The sequence below is a fragment of the Pagrus major genome, chromosome 21 (genome assembly GCF_040436345.1).
Source record: "Pagrus major chromosome 21, Pma_NU_1.0".
NCBI classification, from domain to species: Eukaryota; Metazoa; Chordata; class Actinopteri; order Spariformes; family Sparidae; genus Pagrus; species Pagrus major.
Window position 1 is genome coordinate 17,271,666 of NC_133235.1, and position 17,201 is coordinate 17,288,866.

A 17,201-nucleotide genomic window follows, 5' to 3' on the forward strand; every position below is an offset into this window, starting at 1 on the left:
TCATCATCATCAGTTTTATTTGTGCTCAGTTTGGTCTACAACACAATTTCTAGCACCGAAAACTGAATATCATATGGACCCAAAACCATTTTTTAAAAAAGGAAAAAGAAACAAAAAGAACCATAAATATGTAAAAAGGGGTACATTTGTCTTTAAACGGGAATAAGGGTGAAATTACAGAAAATGGATGGCATGTAGAAAAATTTCTTTGACAAAACAAATGTTTTTTTTGTTTGTTTGATGTTCTTCTTGGCATTTTACAAGCTGTTGAGCTCCTGCAGTGTTTGGTCCAGGACTTGGTGCATTCCAACATTCTCCTCTTTTGCAGTCGATAGGTTCTCTGCAATAAAAAAGTATCAGCAGATATTAAATGCAATGGGTGTGTCAGCGAACAGATGAATTTATTGCACGAGTGCAATATAAATATAATAAAATAAGGGTCACTTAGAGCACCAAAAGTGAAAGAAAAGAGCTGGCTTATAATATGTAAACCTACAAATTTGGCCTTTTCATAGCGGCTGATAAATATAGAAACTGACTGTTACAGCTGCAGAGGTGAAAACTGAAATGACAGCAGACAAGAGAGTAAAAGAGAAAAATATCTTTATTGTGCTTTAGTTGAATGCAAAAGGAGCAAGGGGCAGTGAGAGCAAAGGGAGAAGAAAAGAGACAAAGTGCTTCCAATCAGCTGAAGCAACGAGAACGTGACATCATGAGCTTAATGCTTTTAAGGTTTACAAGGTGTTCATATCATTGAGGGCATTATCCAGCTCCTCGCTGATAGCCTTGAATTTCAGCTTCTGAGTGTACAGTTCGTCTGCAGGTCGAAGGGCAGAGAGAGAGCAGGCGGAGGAAAAATGCAGAATTGTGCAGACCATGAAAGGGAATCAGGAGGAAAAAGAGAGAAATCAGATCAGAGATAAAGAATCAGGAAATTAAGAATGATGAAGATTTGAATAAAGTAAAGAAACAGGATTGAAAAGAAGGATTAAAATGAAGTGTACCTTCTAAGTCATCTATGGTCTTTTCCAGCTTGGCCACTGTCCTTTCTGCGAATTCTGCACGCGTTTCCGCCTTTGAAAAGACAAAAAAACATTAATCACCCAGACACAGCTTCCCTCAGAGAATAAAACGAAGGCAGACATGAACTTACCTCCTTAAGTCTGTCATTCAGGACTTTAATCTCCTCCTCGTATTTGTCCTCTTTCTCAGAGTACTGTAGAGACAGAAAAACACAAGAAATTAATTGCCAGAACAATAAGTTTTTTGTTCCACGTTTTCATGATTAACTCAATGGGTAAGACTTGCTCTAATTAAAGGGTAACTCCACCAACTTTATTTTAATTTCATTTTTTCCCCACTTTTTTGATGAGTGCATATGTGAAAAAAGTAGTATACAGCCTATTGTGGCTCCAGAGGAAGCTGCGTTTAATCTGATAAAACATCTCCAGTGATGCTACTCGGTGGGTAAACGGCATTGTGGGTAATGTATGCACCAGGTTTTGAAGAGGAAGGAGAATGTGCGGAACAAAAAAGGTGACATCTCTGTCACCTTTAATGTGTAAATTTGGGGTAGTTACCCTTAAACAAATCTTCAGGATAGATTCACAACACTTACCTTATCAGACTGAGCCTCTAGTGACTTCAGGTTGTTGGTGACGTTCTTCAGCTCCTCTTCCAGGTCACCACACTTACTGTATAAAAAGAGAAATGTGCAGTATTTAAGTTTTCTGAATGAGTTTGACATTTAGTTGAATGATGCCTGAGAGTGTGCATGTAACTGCATTAATGTATTCATACTTACAGCTCTGCGATCTCTGCCCTCTCTTCTGCTCTCTCCAGCTCACCCTCAAGGATTACCAGTTTACGGGCAACCTGGCATTAAAACGATATAAAGTCACAGTTGAGCAAAAACAGAAACGACATCAGAGTCATGTGAAAACTGAAAGTCAGCTGAAATTTTTTCTGTGTCTGCACCTCCTCATATTTGCGGTCCGCCTCCTCAGCGATGTGTTTGGCCTCTTTGAGCTGCATCTCCTGGATCTCCATCTTCTCCTCGTCTTTCATGGCTCTGTTCTCGATCACCTTCATGCCTCTGATGATCAAAAAGACGGACAGGCTTCAGTTCAACAAGACAACACAAATTTAGGCACCAATGTTTTCGATTTTCCTTTCCTTATGACCGTTTATGCATATTCTGTGGTTTCAGCCTCAACAATATGCAGATGATGGGATTCTGTTTTTGCTGGCATGCTGCTCTCCATGAAAACTAGAAAGCTAGGGTAGCTGTAGTGCTTGGGGTTGTTTTTTGTTCTTTCAGCGCGTTTGTGTTGTATATTGTTTTTTTATGTGTATTTTAAAATGTATGCATGATTGTATGCAGGTTTTATGGCTGTAAATGTGTGCGTAGGACTATGGATGTAAGGGTGCATGTGGATATACTGTATGTATAATTGTCTATGTTTATGATTATGTGTAGATATATCTTTATCATATTACTGCAAATTCTGCTTCTATTCAGTTATGAACTGTAAGTATGAATACTCCTACACTCAAACTCAATCTATGAATAAGCCAGATAGATATTATTGTCATCAGACATAAAACAATGGAAAAAAAACTAAACAGAAAATGTACACCTAAAAATTTTAAACATTACAAATAACCACAATAACGAAAAATCTATTTCAGCTCTGAAACCATCATAAAAAAAGGATCATATTGTGTACCTGCATTCACTGGGAGCTATGCGCTCCATTCAATGATGAATCACTTTATTCAAATTGAGGATTTTGATTGAGGATTTACAGGGAGATGAGGTCATAAAATATGAAGACAGACAATAAAAGCTTCATTCAGAAAGCTAAATAAAAGCTTTGAATGCAAAGAAAGCTCTGCTACCTTGTCCACTTTATACGACTACAATCCTGGTCTACTGGACCCTTTGAATCCAAACGTATGGCACAAGTTGTTATAAGTAAACCATGTTACTTCCGACGGCTCTCTCTGCAGGTACAAGGTGGTTAAAATCTACGTGTATCAGTTTGTCTAATTATTCTCACCTTTCACTCTCATCCGCAGCCTTCTCAGCCTCCTCCAGTTTCTGCAGGGCCGTGGCCAGTCTCTCCTGAGCGCGGTCCAACTCCTCCTCCACCAGCTGGATCCTGCGGTTCAAAGATGCCACATCGCCCTCCGCCTACAGCAACAAGGAGAGGAAGAGAGAGAGAGGTCACGGGTCAGAGGTCAGCCAGGAAACATGCTGCTGCCACAAGAGGGAGGATAGGCCGACTGAGCTGCACGTTGGAATCCAGCTATACAATATGAAATCATTGATTTTTTAAAAGGGTTTTTTGGCTTTGAGTGTCTCACTAATACTGCAGTTGGGTTTGGTTGCCTTGCAGTCAAACGGTCTTGGGTCTATTTGTTCTATAAGTTATACGTTTTATAACTCCTGCTTTTTTCTTTACTTCCTGTCCAGCGCGTCAGATTTCTTACATGTAATCAGTTTCAGTCTTAATGGCCGTGATGAGTTCTGGACTTTGAAGCTTGTACAGACACTTTGAGAACTGCTGATGTAGAACAGCACGGCAGATTTAACCCTGTAATATCTAAAGCCGTCTGTAATGTAAACCCATGTATGTTCGGGGGACAGCAGATTGCTTCTCCTCCTCGGCCTGTTTCCTGTGAGACCATTATCACAGATAACCAGTCTGCTCTCTTCTTCCTGTGTGGAGGCTGAGGAGGAGGAGGAGGAGGAGGGAGGATTGCAGCTCCTAATTTCAGATAATGTGCCAAATGTTGTTAAGTCAAAAAGGACGAGCAGAGACAAAGACAGCTGGATGCTTGACAAAACAGGAAGGAACCATTTTCCCACTGTCTTCCAAGAGTTTAAAACATAACCCTGCCTCTGTATTTAATGTTTAAGCAACCACGCTGACAGTTAATGTAATACCGAGGGGCCCCCGTCGCTTTTCAAGGTGTTTGTGACGATATAGGGCGGGTTTCAGTTAGATAACATAGCCGAACAAAAGTCGACCAGGGAGTGTCGCTATAATGATGCCTCAAGTTCCCATAAGCGCTTAAATCGACTACATTGACACATAAGAAGATAAAAATTACACATTTACAAATGGGATACGCAGCGGAAGTTATAAATTCCTCCAGGGGCGTTGTATGAGAATCATTACCGCTACCTGTTCGACCAATACTGCGTGTAAGTTCTTAACAATCCCCACCAAAAGATGATCGACAGGTATGTGAGGAGTACAGATGAATGAGAAGAAATGAGAATGAATTTGGAGAAATGATAGGATGATCTCACTTTTTCGCGCAGTTCTCGCTCAGTGTCCAACTCCCTTTGTACCGCCAGTTCACGCTCCTCTGCCTCATCAACTTGTAGCTGGAGGGTCTGGATTTTCTTCTTTACCATCTCCATGATTGCGATTGCCTCGTTTCCTCAAAAGCGACGAAGGAGCACCAAAAACAGTGTAGCTAGACTCCTTGAAAAGTCTATGATTTGCGTCAAAGTTTCAAGCTCCGAGGAAAACTTTTTTTTTTCTCTCGGGCAGGAAGTCAGGGACGTGCAGTGTTGGGATGGGGGGGGAGAAAAAAAAGGGCAGGGAGTTTTCAGGAAATTTATGGCGAGATCGTCCAATCCTGTGAAGAAGCCTGGTCTCGGATGACATCACAGGATTTAGGAGGGGACGGCACTGCTCTTTTCCTCCACAAAAGAGGTGTGTAAAAGTCAAGAGAGCCTGGAGTTTTCTATTGTGGACTTATATGGCAAACGTAAGGTGTTGCTTAGGCTGCATTTTTTTCCTGCTCTGATTGGAGGCAGATCAAGTGAGGAAGAGTGCATCTGATTCACCAGTCTGAGTCAAGATGTATGAATGTGAATCATGACGCGTGGCTGGATGTGTTTTTTTGTGGAGGATTAAAGAGGAGAACAGTGGAAGTATGTGTGCGTAAAAAAAAAAGAGAAATCCAAAAGGCCATAGATTTACTTCTATGAGGGGGGTGGTTCAGGGTGGGGTGGGGCGGTAATAATCCTCTTCAGCTGGGGTTGATGACCTGCAGTGGACTGGAATGTAAATTGATTTGGTTGCAGACATGACCGGCAGCCATCGGGTGGCGACACATTCCTTCAGCGCCCCCTTCTGCCACCACCTCCTCTTCCTCCTCCTCCTCCCCCTCCTTACTTTTCATCTCACTGCAGTTATTTTCTCCTTCTGTCCTCCTTGTATCACATTTATACGTATCAGCATCCCTCATAAGCAGTGTGAAACACATTAGAAGAAGGTGTAGAGGTGGATGAACCTGCAAAAAGCATTTCTGTGGGCATCTGATAGGTCATCAGAGACAGAAATCACTTGTAGTCTGACCTTTAACCTTTGGGGCCTTATCTCACCTGCTTTCACTGGTAGTTTAAGACACACTGTCTGGACTATTTTCATTTGATTATATATATTTAGTTCAAGTTTGGTCTAATTGCCAAAGCTGAAGCATTAATAGATTATCAGCAAATTCATCAGCATCATCAGCTTTGTGTATCCTAAAAGTAACACAAATAAAATTTGGGGTTTTTTTTGTTCTGTTGGTCAGACAAAAGATGTCATGCTATACTTTAGGGAACTGGTGGTAAATGTAATATTTTTTAAAGAGTTCAGTCCTTTTTGTTTCCCCAGAAACAGCCGTTACATCCCCCTGTTCAAAAACCACCAGACTTCATTGAGAAAAACCTTAATTTTACCTTGCAGAACACAGGAGTTGCTGGGTACCGCTGCTTCAATCAGTTAATTTGTTTGTGTTATTGTGTGACCTCACTGCAGTTATTTTCTCCTTCTGTCCTCCTTGTATCACATTTATGTGTATCAGCATCCCTCATAAGCAGTGTGAAACACATTAGCAGAAGATGTAGACGTGGATAAACCTGCAAAAAGTAGATCTGTGGGCATCTGATAGGTCATCAGAGACAGAAATCACTTGTAATCTGACCTTTAGCCTTTGGGGCCTTTTCTCATCTGCTTTTACTGGTAGTCTTAAAGACACTGTTGTGGGGGTTACTTTTATTTAATGGTATATATTTAGTTCAATTTTAGTCTAATGGTCAAAGCTGAAACATTAACTAGCAAATTCGTTAGCAGCTCTTTTGTCTATATTATGAGAATTTGCTGCTTTTTAAAATCTTTATGTAGCCTAAAAGTAACATAGATCAATTGGTCAGACAAAATAAGGCCTGCTATAATTTAGGAAACTGGTGGTTAGTACGATATTCTTTAAAAAGTAAGATCCTTTTTGTATCCCCAGAAACAGCTCTGTTCAAAAACCACCAGACTCCATTGACAAAAACCTTAATTTTACCTTGCAGAACATTGGAGTTGATGATCTACTGCTGCCTCAATTGATTAGTTTGTTTGTGTTATTGTGTGACCCTGGTGTTTTAAAGAGTGAGTTTGTATCCGAACTTAGTCACACAATGGCTGTTTGTAAAATAATTGTGATTATTATTATTATTTTATGACATTTTCTAGACAAAACGATTAACTGAGATACTAAATAATCAAGCCAATAATCAGCTGATGAATCAATAATGAAAATCATTTTAATAGTAATGCGTATTGAGCCAAATACCCAAGATCCTTCTCTTTGTCAGTGTTTTGTTTTATTTTCTATTTAAAAAGAAAAAAAAAAGATAAAGGTTGATGAAATCTTAAGTAAAGAGCTAAAAATTAAACCACAAGGTATGGTTTACATTTTGTACCATGTTCCCTTCTCATTGTAATATAATCATTATTTAATCAGGTAGTCTCACTGAGATTAAGATCTCTTTTTCAAGAGCAGAAGCACACAATCAGCAACTGAGACGAGGCAATCAATAATCAATCAAGAGAAACAATACAATGAGTTAATTAAGAGCTTTAAAAGACTCCAGGTTGAGGGTCATTTGCGGCTCATTCCACTTAAAAGGTCCATAACACCTGAACCCTCTACATAAGGGATATCAGAGGTCAAGCACTGGATCATGTACTGTAGTTGTGTTTTAAGTGTTACATTTTAGTAATTATGCACGCGCACAAAACAACAAGAGCTCTTGTTACTCCTGGGTGATCCATTGTCCTAACAATTTGAGACAAGAAAGAAGAAAATCATTGTGTGTCACTGTTAAAACCACATCAGAAAAGTATTTCTGGTGTCATACAAATAATATTGGTCCTTTTTCTGCCCTTAAAAACAAACTAAGTCCAGTCTGTCTGTCTCCAGATTTTTCCACTGAACCTTTTGCTTTAGATTAAAGACAACATCTGATCAGATCTCGTCTTTTCCAGGTGAGATATTACTGTAAAAGAGAGATCATAAATGAAGTGGGATGCTCTCTAAAGGTGACCGGTCATTCACCATTGTTTCAGTTTCAAGTACTGTAAGTCCAGAAAGAGCAGAGTGTAATATCTCCACACCCAAAAAAGGCCAGAGCATTGATTTCATTAGACACTGCAGTATGGGGTTCTCTGTTTGCTTAAGCCGCATTCCTGGGATTCCTGGTGGGCTGCAGGCTGGCCGAGTTTCGTCTGTGCTTGAGAAATAGCTTAGTTACAGAACACAGTCAGACACCAGTAACTCAGTGATTTTCAACACTATCTGGGTTAGTAGAGTCATTTCAGGACTCTTTTCAGGGTTTTTAGATCTACGCTGTGGTTGATCAGTAGGTGTTGGGTAGCAGATCGAAAGTAGGAATTTAGTGTAAATTGTTTCCGGCATATTGTATAGTACAGTACCAGTCTGTGTGTGACAGACAGAAGGGGATTTTTAAATTTAATCTCATGGTTGAATTGCCGGCATGAAAGTCCTCTTGACTGAATTCTTTTATGCCCTTTTTTTTGTTAAAATTGTAGAAACAAAGGGACTTTTAAAGATCGTGCCCTTAGTTTACATGATTATAACTGGACACTTAACTAAAAAATGTTTTTATTTATTATATTTTCTTAATATCAGTGGTTTAACCACTCTGCTGCTGTGTTTCATCACCCTAGAAATGAGCAGGCGTTACGGTAAACCCATAAGACGAGTCCAGGCATGGCCTTTTTTGGGAGTGTAAGCAGGGGAAGCAACACTCAGACTGAGTGTTATCAGCACGTAATTCAGCAGTATTTCTGAAGAAAGTCTCAAGAAAGTTCAAATGTTCTGTTAACAAAACCTGCATTTATATCTACCACTGGTCCTTTTTTCAGTCATGGGGGATATTTAGTTCGGTCCATCTAAAAGAATGGTGATCAATACCTTACCACACTGAAACTTAGAAGTTGTGGTGTCCCACTCTGTAATGTGGATAATGTGTTTCAGATGGCGACTTTGTGGTTAACTCACATCTGTGGCCTTTTTCTCCGACAGTTCCAGTTTCTCCTGAGCATCCTTCAGGGCCTCCGAGTACTTGTCCAGCTCATCCTCCGTTCCCTTCAGTTTCTTCTGCAGACCGAGCAGCTCATCCTCCAGCTGAAAGAAGACGAATATGACAGAGAGTCACGAAAGATAACAGCAAAACCAAACCATGTTTCTGCTCTTTAAAAAAGTCCACAGACCTGCCAATGGGTCTGTGAGGTTTAGGTACAGTCGTGCTTTGAACTCAGGGTTGGAGAGAAACAGGTAATATGTAATTGGGATCAGTTCCCAAAATTAAATTACTATTAGTCCAGACTACATTTGAGAACATGTATAATTAGATTAGAGTTATGTTGTCAAGGATTACTTGATTACATTTTTGATTATGACTGTAAAATATATAATTTTGTTTAAAACAGCACCCAGATGTTGTAGTACACACAGTACACCTGCAAATGTTTAAATACAACAAAAAAAAAGATTTGTAGTGGAGTACAATATTTCTAGTGTTTGATCCAAAAGTATTCAGATTAGATTGAATCTTTTTATAATCCAGTGGATTAACATACTAATTACAAAAAATCCATGTGATTTCTACTCAGTGGCTGACTCCATTTGAAAGTGATCTGACCCAGTCTTGCTTGAGCTGAATGCTGACACACTCACAAGGATTATGGCAACGAGCTGATGTCTAGCAGGTATAATGTTTACATCACCAGGGCTGCCGACACGTGGGGAACACCAGGTCAGTTGTCCTGGGCCCTGGGTCATGGGAGGACCTGAACCCTTACAACCCTTACAATAATCTTCTGATGGGGCCTTTGGAGATTATCTTGTCCATGGTACAAGCAAGACTATTCGTGGCCCTGTTCACCATTTAAATTTGGTTCAGCTGGGGCTGATGGGAGTCTCAGTGTTACAGCTGTTGGTTATAAACCAAAGTATTTGACAAATTAAAAAACTTAAAAGTCAGAGGATCACCAAAGTTATTGCTGTCTATTCTCAATAGTCATGAATTTCTGTACCAAATCTCCTGGCAATCCATCTGATAGAGATATTTTACTTTAAACCACAAATATAAACCCAGTGTTGTAAAAAGTACCCAAAGTAACTAGTAACTGAAGTTAGCAAATAATTGCAGGGTGTTAAAAGTACAACATTTGCATCCAAAACGTAGTGAAGTGGAAGTATAAAGTAGCAGAAAATGTAAATTCTAAAGTAAAGTACAAGTACCCCAAAATTGTATTTGAGTAAAGTACTTGAGTAAATGTACTTAGTTACATATAAACCTAATGGTGGCACGTGAAAAAAACATCAGGGGACCACCAGTATCGTTAGGATTCATCGTCTGGGAACTATGAATGTCTGAACACAATTTCAGGGCAATCCATCTTACCGTTCATTAAATATTTATCCCTGGCAGCAAAGTGATGAATGACTAGAAACTTTGCTAGCACACCTAATAATTCAGCTCCCACCATTCTTGATAATATACAGAACCTACTGTCAAATGTTTTCATCAGGACTATTTCTTCAGTAGAAAGTAAACTCTCGATTTTGAGTTCTGTGGATCATCAAGAGCGTCTGGGACATCGTTTCTGAAGCAAATTGCTGCTGAATTTTTAAAATTCTTTTGTAATTTGGGTGAACCGATCCTTTAATTGCTGCTGGAGCCTGCTGTCTGTAATGTCTGTTGATACTGAGTATTAGTTTTGTGTATTTTCAGTGTGTTCCATCAGCCTAACTCGTCGTGCCAAGAATAGCAAAGAAAGCATCTCTTAGCGCTGCTGGTATCACCGCCATCCAAACAAACTAAAGAGCTCTGCATAATCTTCTAGGATTTCATGCTGCCTGCTCCTTGATGTGGAAGAATGCTGAGGGTCCATATGTGCAGTGCCACTGACAACTGTCACTCCTTGTGTGCTCTCTGAGGGTATGATCGGGGCATTAGCCAACAGATACAGGATTCTTTCCACTTGCTTTACTGTAGCTCCCAGCTTTGTACAACTGCCTGCTCTCTGGCATTCCTCTCGTACCGCCGAGATGATGAGACCACCTCCCACCGTGCAATAATTGCCTCTATTTAGAAACCTCAAATATCCTATTACATCTCTGGATTCTACTTCGCTTGTATCAAGTGGTACAAGTAAGCTATCATTAAGTTAGCTGTTTAAGTATCGAGCTGTCTGAGGCTCTCACAGTTCAGCACCAAATATGGATGTTTGGAATTTGTGAGGTTTGCTTTGACTTAAAATTCACATAAGGATGCTGGGAAATGCAGTACTCTCCCAGAGAAACTGCTCCCATGGAGTGGATGTTTTAACTTCTGGTTGTTTCACCCTCTGGTTCACGGTGGATAACATGTCCAGCAGTCGGCACTCTGCCATTCCGTTTGTGCATCCCTGTGGACATCCTCCACCACCTCCACCCGCCCACCAACAGACCAGGCCCAGGGGCTCAGTATCAGCTGCTCTCTGTTATTCAGCATTTGGTGCCTTTGGGAAATACTCGACATTTCATGTTGAGCCCCTCTGTATCCTGCACAAGTGGTTTGGTATTTATTTATTTGTTTTAGACCACATTATCAGTATGTTAATCTGAGATGTGACTATTAAATTAATCGCATCAAGCTGATCTAACAAAATAATCCCACCAGTAAATTCAATTTGGTTTATCAGAGGATGAAAGAGACTTTCAACTGGAAACTATTTCCAGCTTTGGTGTCACAATAACCTATTTCAAGATAGGGCTTTGCAATATGCATGAAATCAATATCACAACCTTATAAATAATACTTTTTGATATCGATGACAAAGCAAATATGAACAAAATCATATACAAAATAAGCCACTTTTTCCATTGTTATACAGTACATCACACAAAAACTAATTTTATTGTACCCACTTTTTAGTTATAGTCAGTGATGGAATGTAAGTAAAGTAAGTACATTTACTCAAGTACTGTACTTTTTGACAATTTTGAGGTACTTTCAATTTTCTGTAACTTTATACTTCCACTCCACCACAACTTAGAGGCAAATATTGTACTTTTTACAAGTATTTGAAAAACGTAAGTAACTTTGCAGATTACATGGTCGACCTGTAGTATACAGTATCTAGATACATAAAAATATATTTATACTTTACTTTTACTTGTACTTTTGATGCTAGTATCAAGTACATTTGATAAGACCTTTACTCAACCACTATTCATATAGGTGACTTTCACTTCTTTACATTTACTCAAGTATAATGTTTGGGTACTTACAACACTGGTATATAACCTCTATATAATAACATTTAGTACTTTATCATTTTGCTTTTCAGTGCTTGTTGTATATTATAGATGCTCTTAATGTAGAAAGTGTTTAAATTTTTTTAAAGCTCACATATCATCCTCATTCAAGAGGACACATTTCCCTGTCAGTAGATCACATCCATCACGTGTTCCAATTAAAACTCATCAGCCTCGTCTCACCTGCTTGCATTTATCCTCTGCTGCCTTCTTGTCGGACTCAGCCTGCTCTGCCCTGTCGATGGCGTTCTCCTTGTCCAACTTCAGCATCTGCATCTTCTTCTTGATGGCCTCCATGGTGACAGTTGGGTCTCAGTGGCTTCAAAAAAAGAAAGTTTTTTATCTCTTTGGGTGAAGAGCTGGTGCAGATGTTCAGATGAAGACGACTCTCACAAGGTTGAAGAAGAAGGGGAGCAGCCAGCAGATGCAGAAAGGAGGAGAGAGGGAGTGAGCGGAGAGGAGAGGAGAGGAGAGGAGAGGAGGATGCAAACTGAGAGTCGGAGGAGCTCTATGTGATTTAAACTTGACTGGAGGTTTGGAGACAGCCCCAGTCTCTTGTGACAGCCCTTTCCCACCGTTCACCCCTTCAACCACTCCCCGCCTTGGCTACTCTATACTGTGCCCCCCTCCCTAATCTAAACTTCACCTCTTGAACGCTCTCTGTGGGGACAGAGTGGTGTCGATGTGTTGGCAATATCCAGCCTATCTCCTTATTTGAATCATGGCCTTTTTGTTTTGGACAGAGCAGGAGAGGAATAGCAGATATGAAGGAAGCAGATTGATCCAGACATCAAAAGGGCATTGTTCACATTTGTAATATGAGTTACTGTAGCTTCATTTTTCTCCCCCCTTTGGGCTGCATGTCTATATGCCTGTGTTCTTACTTAGGAATGTTCAAATTGATGTTAATACCAGAGTTGGTTAGAGAGGGACATAGTTTTCATTCTACCACTAAATGAAAAAGGGCTGTATGGAAAATGATCCAGCCAAAGAAAATTCGGGGAAAGAGCTGTCTGCGTGTGATCTACACCAGGCAGCCGGAGCTTTACAGTCGAGCTGCACAGACATAAACCATAGGTCTGCTGCAATTAACATCCTCTTAATTACTATTGGTCTGACAGACCTTTATTTAGTTCTGCTTACTGTAATTTGTGTGGCGCGAAATATAAAAAGCAATGACTGGGGGATGCAACTTGTATTATTGAGATGTTTTCCAGGACTATGATTGTATGCACTTATGAGATATTGGGAAAGTAGGTCATGCATCCATTCACTTCATTCTTTTTATTTGCAGATTAAAGTTTATATCAGACTTCAAATTATAAGAAAAGCAAAATAGAATAAATGTTGGTTGATATTTATGTTTTTATTTTGTATAATTTTGGATTAATCTTGGTGCGAACTGGTAAATTTGGAGTTATCTGAGTGAGTCTGACAGGCATATGTCTGTCCATGTGTGTGTGTTTGTGCGCACTGATGACATCAGCACTAATGGACCTGTCTGCTTGCTTTCAACTCTTCTGTGCCAGCTGCCCCGGCTAAAAATAAAGGTTACAAGGAAACTCACAAGAACAGTGAGGCATACAGAATCCATTTAAGTGACATCTGAAGATAAACTTGGGCAAATGCATCATATGTTTTTCATGTTGCATTGCCACTGTTGCAGTGTGTCTAACCTTGTGTGTCTTTATTCCTTATAGAGATGTTTTCTTGGTTGTCCTTTGGCACAGAGGACAGTGTCCAAGAAGAGTGAAATGAATCAGTGTTTTCTGCAGGCACTTTGGGTTTTGAGGTGCATATTGATTCTGAGCAACAAGAAAATGTGTATTAGCATTTTTTCCAGGAAAACTAAAGGATTACATTTTTGTGTGGTGAGAAAATATTTACTTTAGTATTAGTATAGTTTAAGATAGTCAGTGCATGTCATGTTGGTTGAGATCTTTTGGAAAGAGGTTAGGACCAGTTGTGCAGGGATGTGTTTCAGAAGTAGGATCATCTTGAGGAAAACTGCCAAATTGAATGCCGACAGATAAATAGATCCAGAAATCTTCTCTCTTCTCTTTGCAAGTTTGGGATTTATAGCACTGTAAGTGACTGATAGAATTCTTCTCAGCAGGGGAGGGAAACCATAGCCTTTTTTGGCATTTTTGTTTTATGAAAGTAGTGGCAGTTAGATAGCTTTTAAATCCTGGGGTCAACACAAGCTTACATCATGACCGGCGATGATAAAGAGTGGTGACTGTGTGCCTTATTTGGTCTGTCGGGATGCTGGCTGCACACTGTGTTATGGTAATAGATTGCTCAGATACAAATATTGATCTTGGTGGTGTTTTCTGTTAATACAATTCTTTGACTTTTCCGGGTTGTATAGTGAGGGGAAGGGGGGCTTGGAGCAGAACCAGCAGAGGAGAATGAGAGAGGAGGTAAGGGAGAGAGAAATAGAGACAGAGTGAATCAGATGCGGAGTGAGAGAAATCAGAACCCTCCCACAGGAAACCGAGCTAAACTCCTCTTCTCCTTGTATGGTAAAAATTCCCCCAAAAGCCACAGGATCGCCTTGGGAGTAGAGTCAAAGTCCTGCTAAGTATAAATCACAAAGCCATGGGAATGGTGGAACAGATTAGAGTGTGCATGAGCTCTACCATGAAGACGACAACTAGTACAGTTTTAGTAGTCTTAAGTGCTTCATGTCATGCAAGTGACATGTGGACACTGATGTTACAGTTCAGTCTCCAATGATGCCACTGTTAGATCAGTTTTACACACCACACATGTATTTGTTAAAGAAATCGTTGTAAAGGGACGATCTTTGACATCTTATATTGCAAAATTCGCTTGAGCAACACCTGCACATTTATCAAGTATGTAACACCTATGTGATTCACTGACTCACAGTGTACTCAAACAAGCCCATTTGGCAACGAGAGTGAACACACGTCAGCTCTGCTCTTAGGCTTCTGCACAAACATGTTCATTAACTACGCAATCACATCCAGTGATCCCAAACTACAGCCCCACACACACAAATACTGTGTATGTGTGTATGGTGGTGGCTGAGGGAAGTGGCAGACTGTTATATTTGGCTCTGTAGCTCAGTCCAGTTGTATCTACGACTTCTGACAATGTCTAGACTCCATCTTACGAGCCAAGGGATCAGGGATCTGTCACTCTGATGGGACACAGTTGTCATGCTGCTGAAAGGCTTTTCACGGCAACGAGGGGGTGGTGTTTTTGGAAGAAAATAAACCGGGATGGTAGTCAGTCATCACTCATAGTATTGATTTTTTTTCTGTCCCTGCTTCAATTACCTCAATATTTACCCTTATCAAATGTCAATGCTCCCAAAACTGCCCAGCTGTTCATTTGTATTATTTTATATGTCTTATCCTTCATCACTTTAGATCCCGGCCTCTGTTCACAATGCACAGAGGTGAAAAGTACCAGCAGTTAGTGTGCTTAAGCAAGTTATTTTAATGGTAAGCCTGTGCTGCCTCAATAAATTCTCCAGTGGCTTTGTGTATTGTAATACACTAACATATCACTCAGTGGTATATTTTTAGATATATGAAGCAGAGTCGTTTCTACTTATGTTTCAGGAGACTTTTCACCTCTGGTGAAGTCAGGATTTGTTTCTTGGGGGCCGTTTAAGATGTTCACATCAGCAGTTATAATCAGTTAGATGATCTAGTTAGTCAAGTTTCAGTGTAAATTTAGGATATGGGTCATATCAGCGGTTATGACAGTGAAGATTTGCTCAAATGCAGTGCAGCAGAATAAGTGTCTGAGTTCAATTTTAGTGGATTTAAACACACGGATTTGCATTTATTCAGTGGAAACACATAATGAGTTGCTGGCTGTGTAAGATTCACAACAAGAGGTGGATAAGAAAGGATATGAAAGCCTGCTAACTGATGGCACAAAGTATGTGGAAAGGCTGTCAATACTTGTTGAATATATTTATTGGTTTCCATATTTATCCACAATATATAAGGACACAAAAAGCAAAAACAAAAGAGACATATAGACACAAACACAGAAGGAAAACAATTAAGGAAAAAAACAAATGAAAAACAACAACAAAACCTCTATGTATATAATTCATAACTCTGTAATGCATAAACCACATTTCTTCATCAGAAAGTACAGAGTTGATCCGGTAACTTGGTTTCTGAATAGTGCATAAAGCATCCACATTTTACTTGGACTGTCTGTTTGGGATTTTTAGTAGCATACGTCAGTTTTTCCATGGCCAGGCAGCTTGAGAGGCTATTCAGCCATTGATTAATAGTTTGTGCTTTGGATTTTTTTTCCCATTGAAAAGCAATGCAATACTTTGCCGGGAGGAGACAAATACTGACAAGTTTTAGCTAAGAAGCGAGTTAAAGAATCAATTTCAGACAAGGTCTGTGTTATTTTTAACCAGAAAAAAATAACAGAAACGTCACCTGCTACATCCACATACAATGCACCCCTCCTCTGAGCTACTGTTACTGGATTATGTTAATTCAAATCTGTGTAAAATACTTTTGTGTTCTTGTGGTATGGGCTTGTTTTTTGTGGCCTTGGCTGTGTCATTTTGTTACAATTTGTAGAAATCTTAATGCTACAATATAAAATGATACTTGACACAGTAGTCTGCTTCTAACTTTTGCCGCAGTCGTTTGTGGAAGGTCCTTTCCTGGTAACATGACTACCCCCTTGTGCACAAAGTAAAATCTATCAAGAAATGTTTTCAGAGTTTGGTGTGGAAAGACTTGACTGGCCTGCAGAGAGCTGTGAGTACAAACTCATCAAACACCTTTGAGGTAAACTTGAATGCTGACTGTCATCCAGACATTATTGCCAAACATCAGGGCCAAACCTCACTAACACTCTTGTGGCTGAGTGGGAACAAATTCCTGTTTCAAGGTTCCAAAATCATGTAGAAAGACTGAAGACGGACACTGGTGGCAACAGAAGTGACATTAAGTAATACAAATTTAAAATCTTTAAAAATTAGTCTGATATGCACACTCCAAGGAAAATGTGATTAAATTTCTTCGTAGTCACTTGATTTATTTAATAGTCTTTGCTCTCTTTGATATTTTTATTCTTGTTTGTGTTTCTTCAGATTATAGCTTAACTGCATATGGTTATATTTGTGTTTGTCCCACATGATATTCCATTCACCACAACCTTATGAGGTTTCATTGCATTTTTATCTGAACAGCTGAGCAGTGACGCTTACAAACTGTGTGGTGCAGATCAGCCATGCATCCAGTAGGGGGTGCTACAGGATAAAAACATAAAAAACAATGTTGATGACAGCAAAGACACAGGTTACTGTAACACTACTCAGAAATCCTGGATGCTTCTAAGACTGCTTGAAATTTTTGAAGAACATGTGTCCATTGAAGAAATGCAAACTTAAGACTCTATTTGAACCTATTTCTGATCTATCCAGTGTGTTCTTTCAGAATAAATGAACATTGCACTTCAGATCATTCACTCCTCTAAATTCATATTTACAACACATTGATGATGTTACACACCAT

The 17,201-nt window shown here is 39.6% G+C and overlaps 1 protein-coding gene across 4 annotated transcripts; it reads right to left on the reverse strand.

The window, feature by feature from the left end:
- On the reverse strand, positions 1-12,054 carry LOC141016562 (tropomyosin beta chain). Of its 4 annotated transcripts, none has more exons than XM_073491001.1 (9): positions 11,851-12,054; positions 8,362-8,487; positions 3,063-3,196; positions 1,978-2,095; positions 1,805-1,875; positions 1,619-1,694; positions 1,154-1,216; positions 1,005-1,074; positions 1-340 (listed from the first exon to the last, which is right to left on the reverse strand). In XM_073491001.1, the coding sequence occupies exons 1-9, from the start codon at positions 11,962-11,964 to the stop codon at positions 258-260; spliced, it is 855 nt and encodes a 284-aa protein (XP_073347102.1). In that variant the 5' UTR covers positions 11,965-12,054; the 3' UTR covers positions 1-257. The 4 variants fall into 4 exon arrangements, with proteins under 4 accessions (XP_073347102.1, XP_073347103.1, XP_073347104.1 ...); XM_073491003.1 differs by lacking the exon at positions 1-340 and adding an exon at positions 720-817; XM_073491002.1 differs by lacking the exons at positions 8,362-8,487; positions 11,851-12,054 and adding an exon at positions 4,322-4,690.
- Positions 12,055-17,201: the final 5,147 nt, after the last annotated feature.

Excerpts from the sequence above, each read along its gene's own strand:
- LOC141016562 (XM_073491001.1), bottom strand. The coding sequence starts at position 11,964 with ATGGAGGCCATCAAGAAGAAGATGCAGATGCTGAAGTTGGACAAGGAG. Across the intron at positions 3,197-8,361 it reads CGGAGAAAAAGGCCACAGAT|GCGGAGGGCGATGTGGCATC; the intron begins GTGAGTTAACCA and ends TTGTTGCTGTAG. Across the intron at positions 2,096-3,062 it reads GCTGCGGATGAGAGTGAAAG|AGGCATGAAGGTGATCGAGA; the intron begins GTGAGAATAATT and ends TTTGATCATCAG.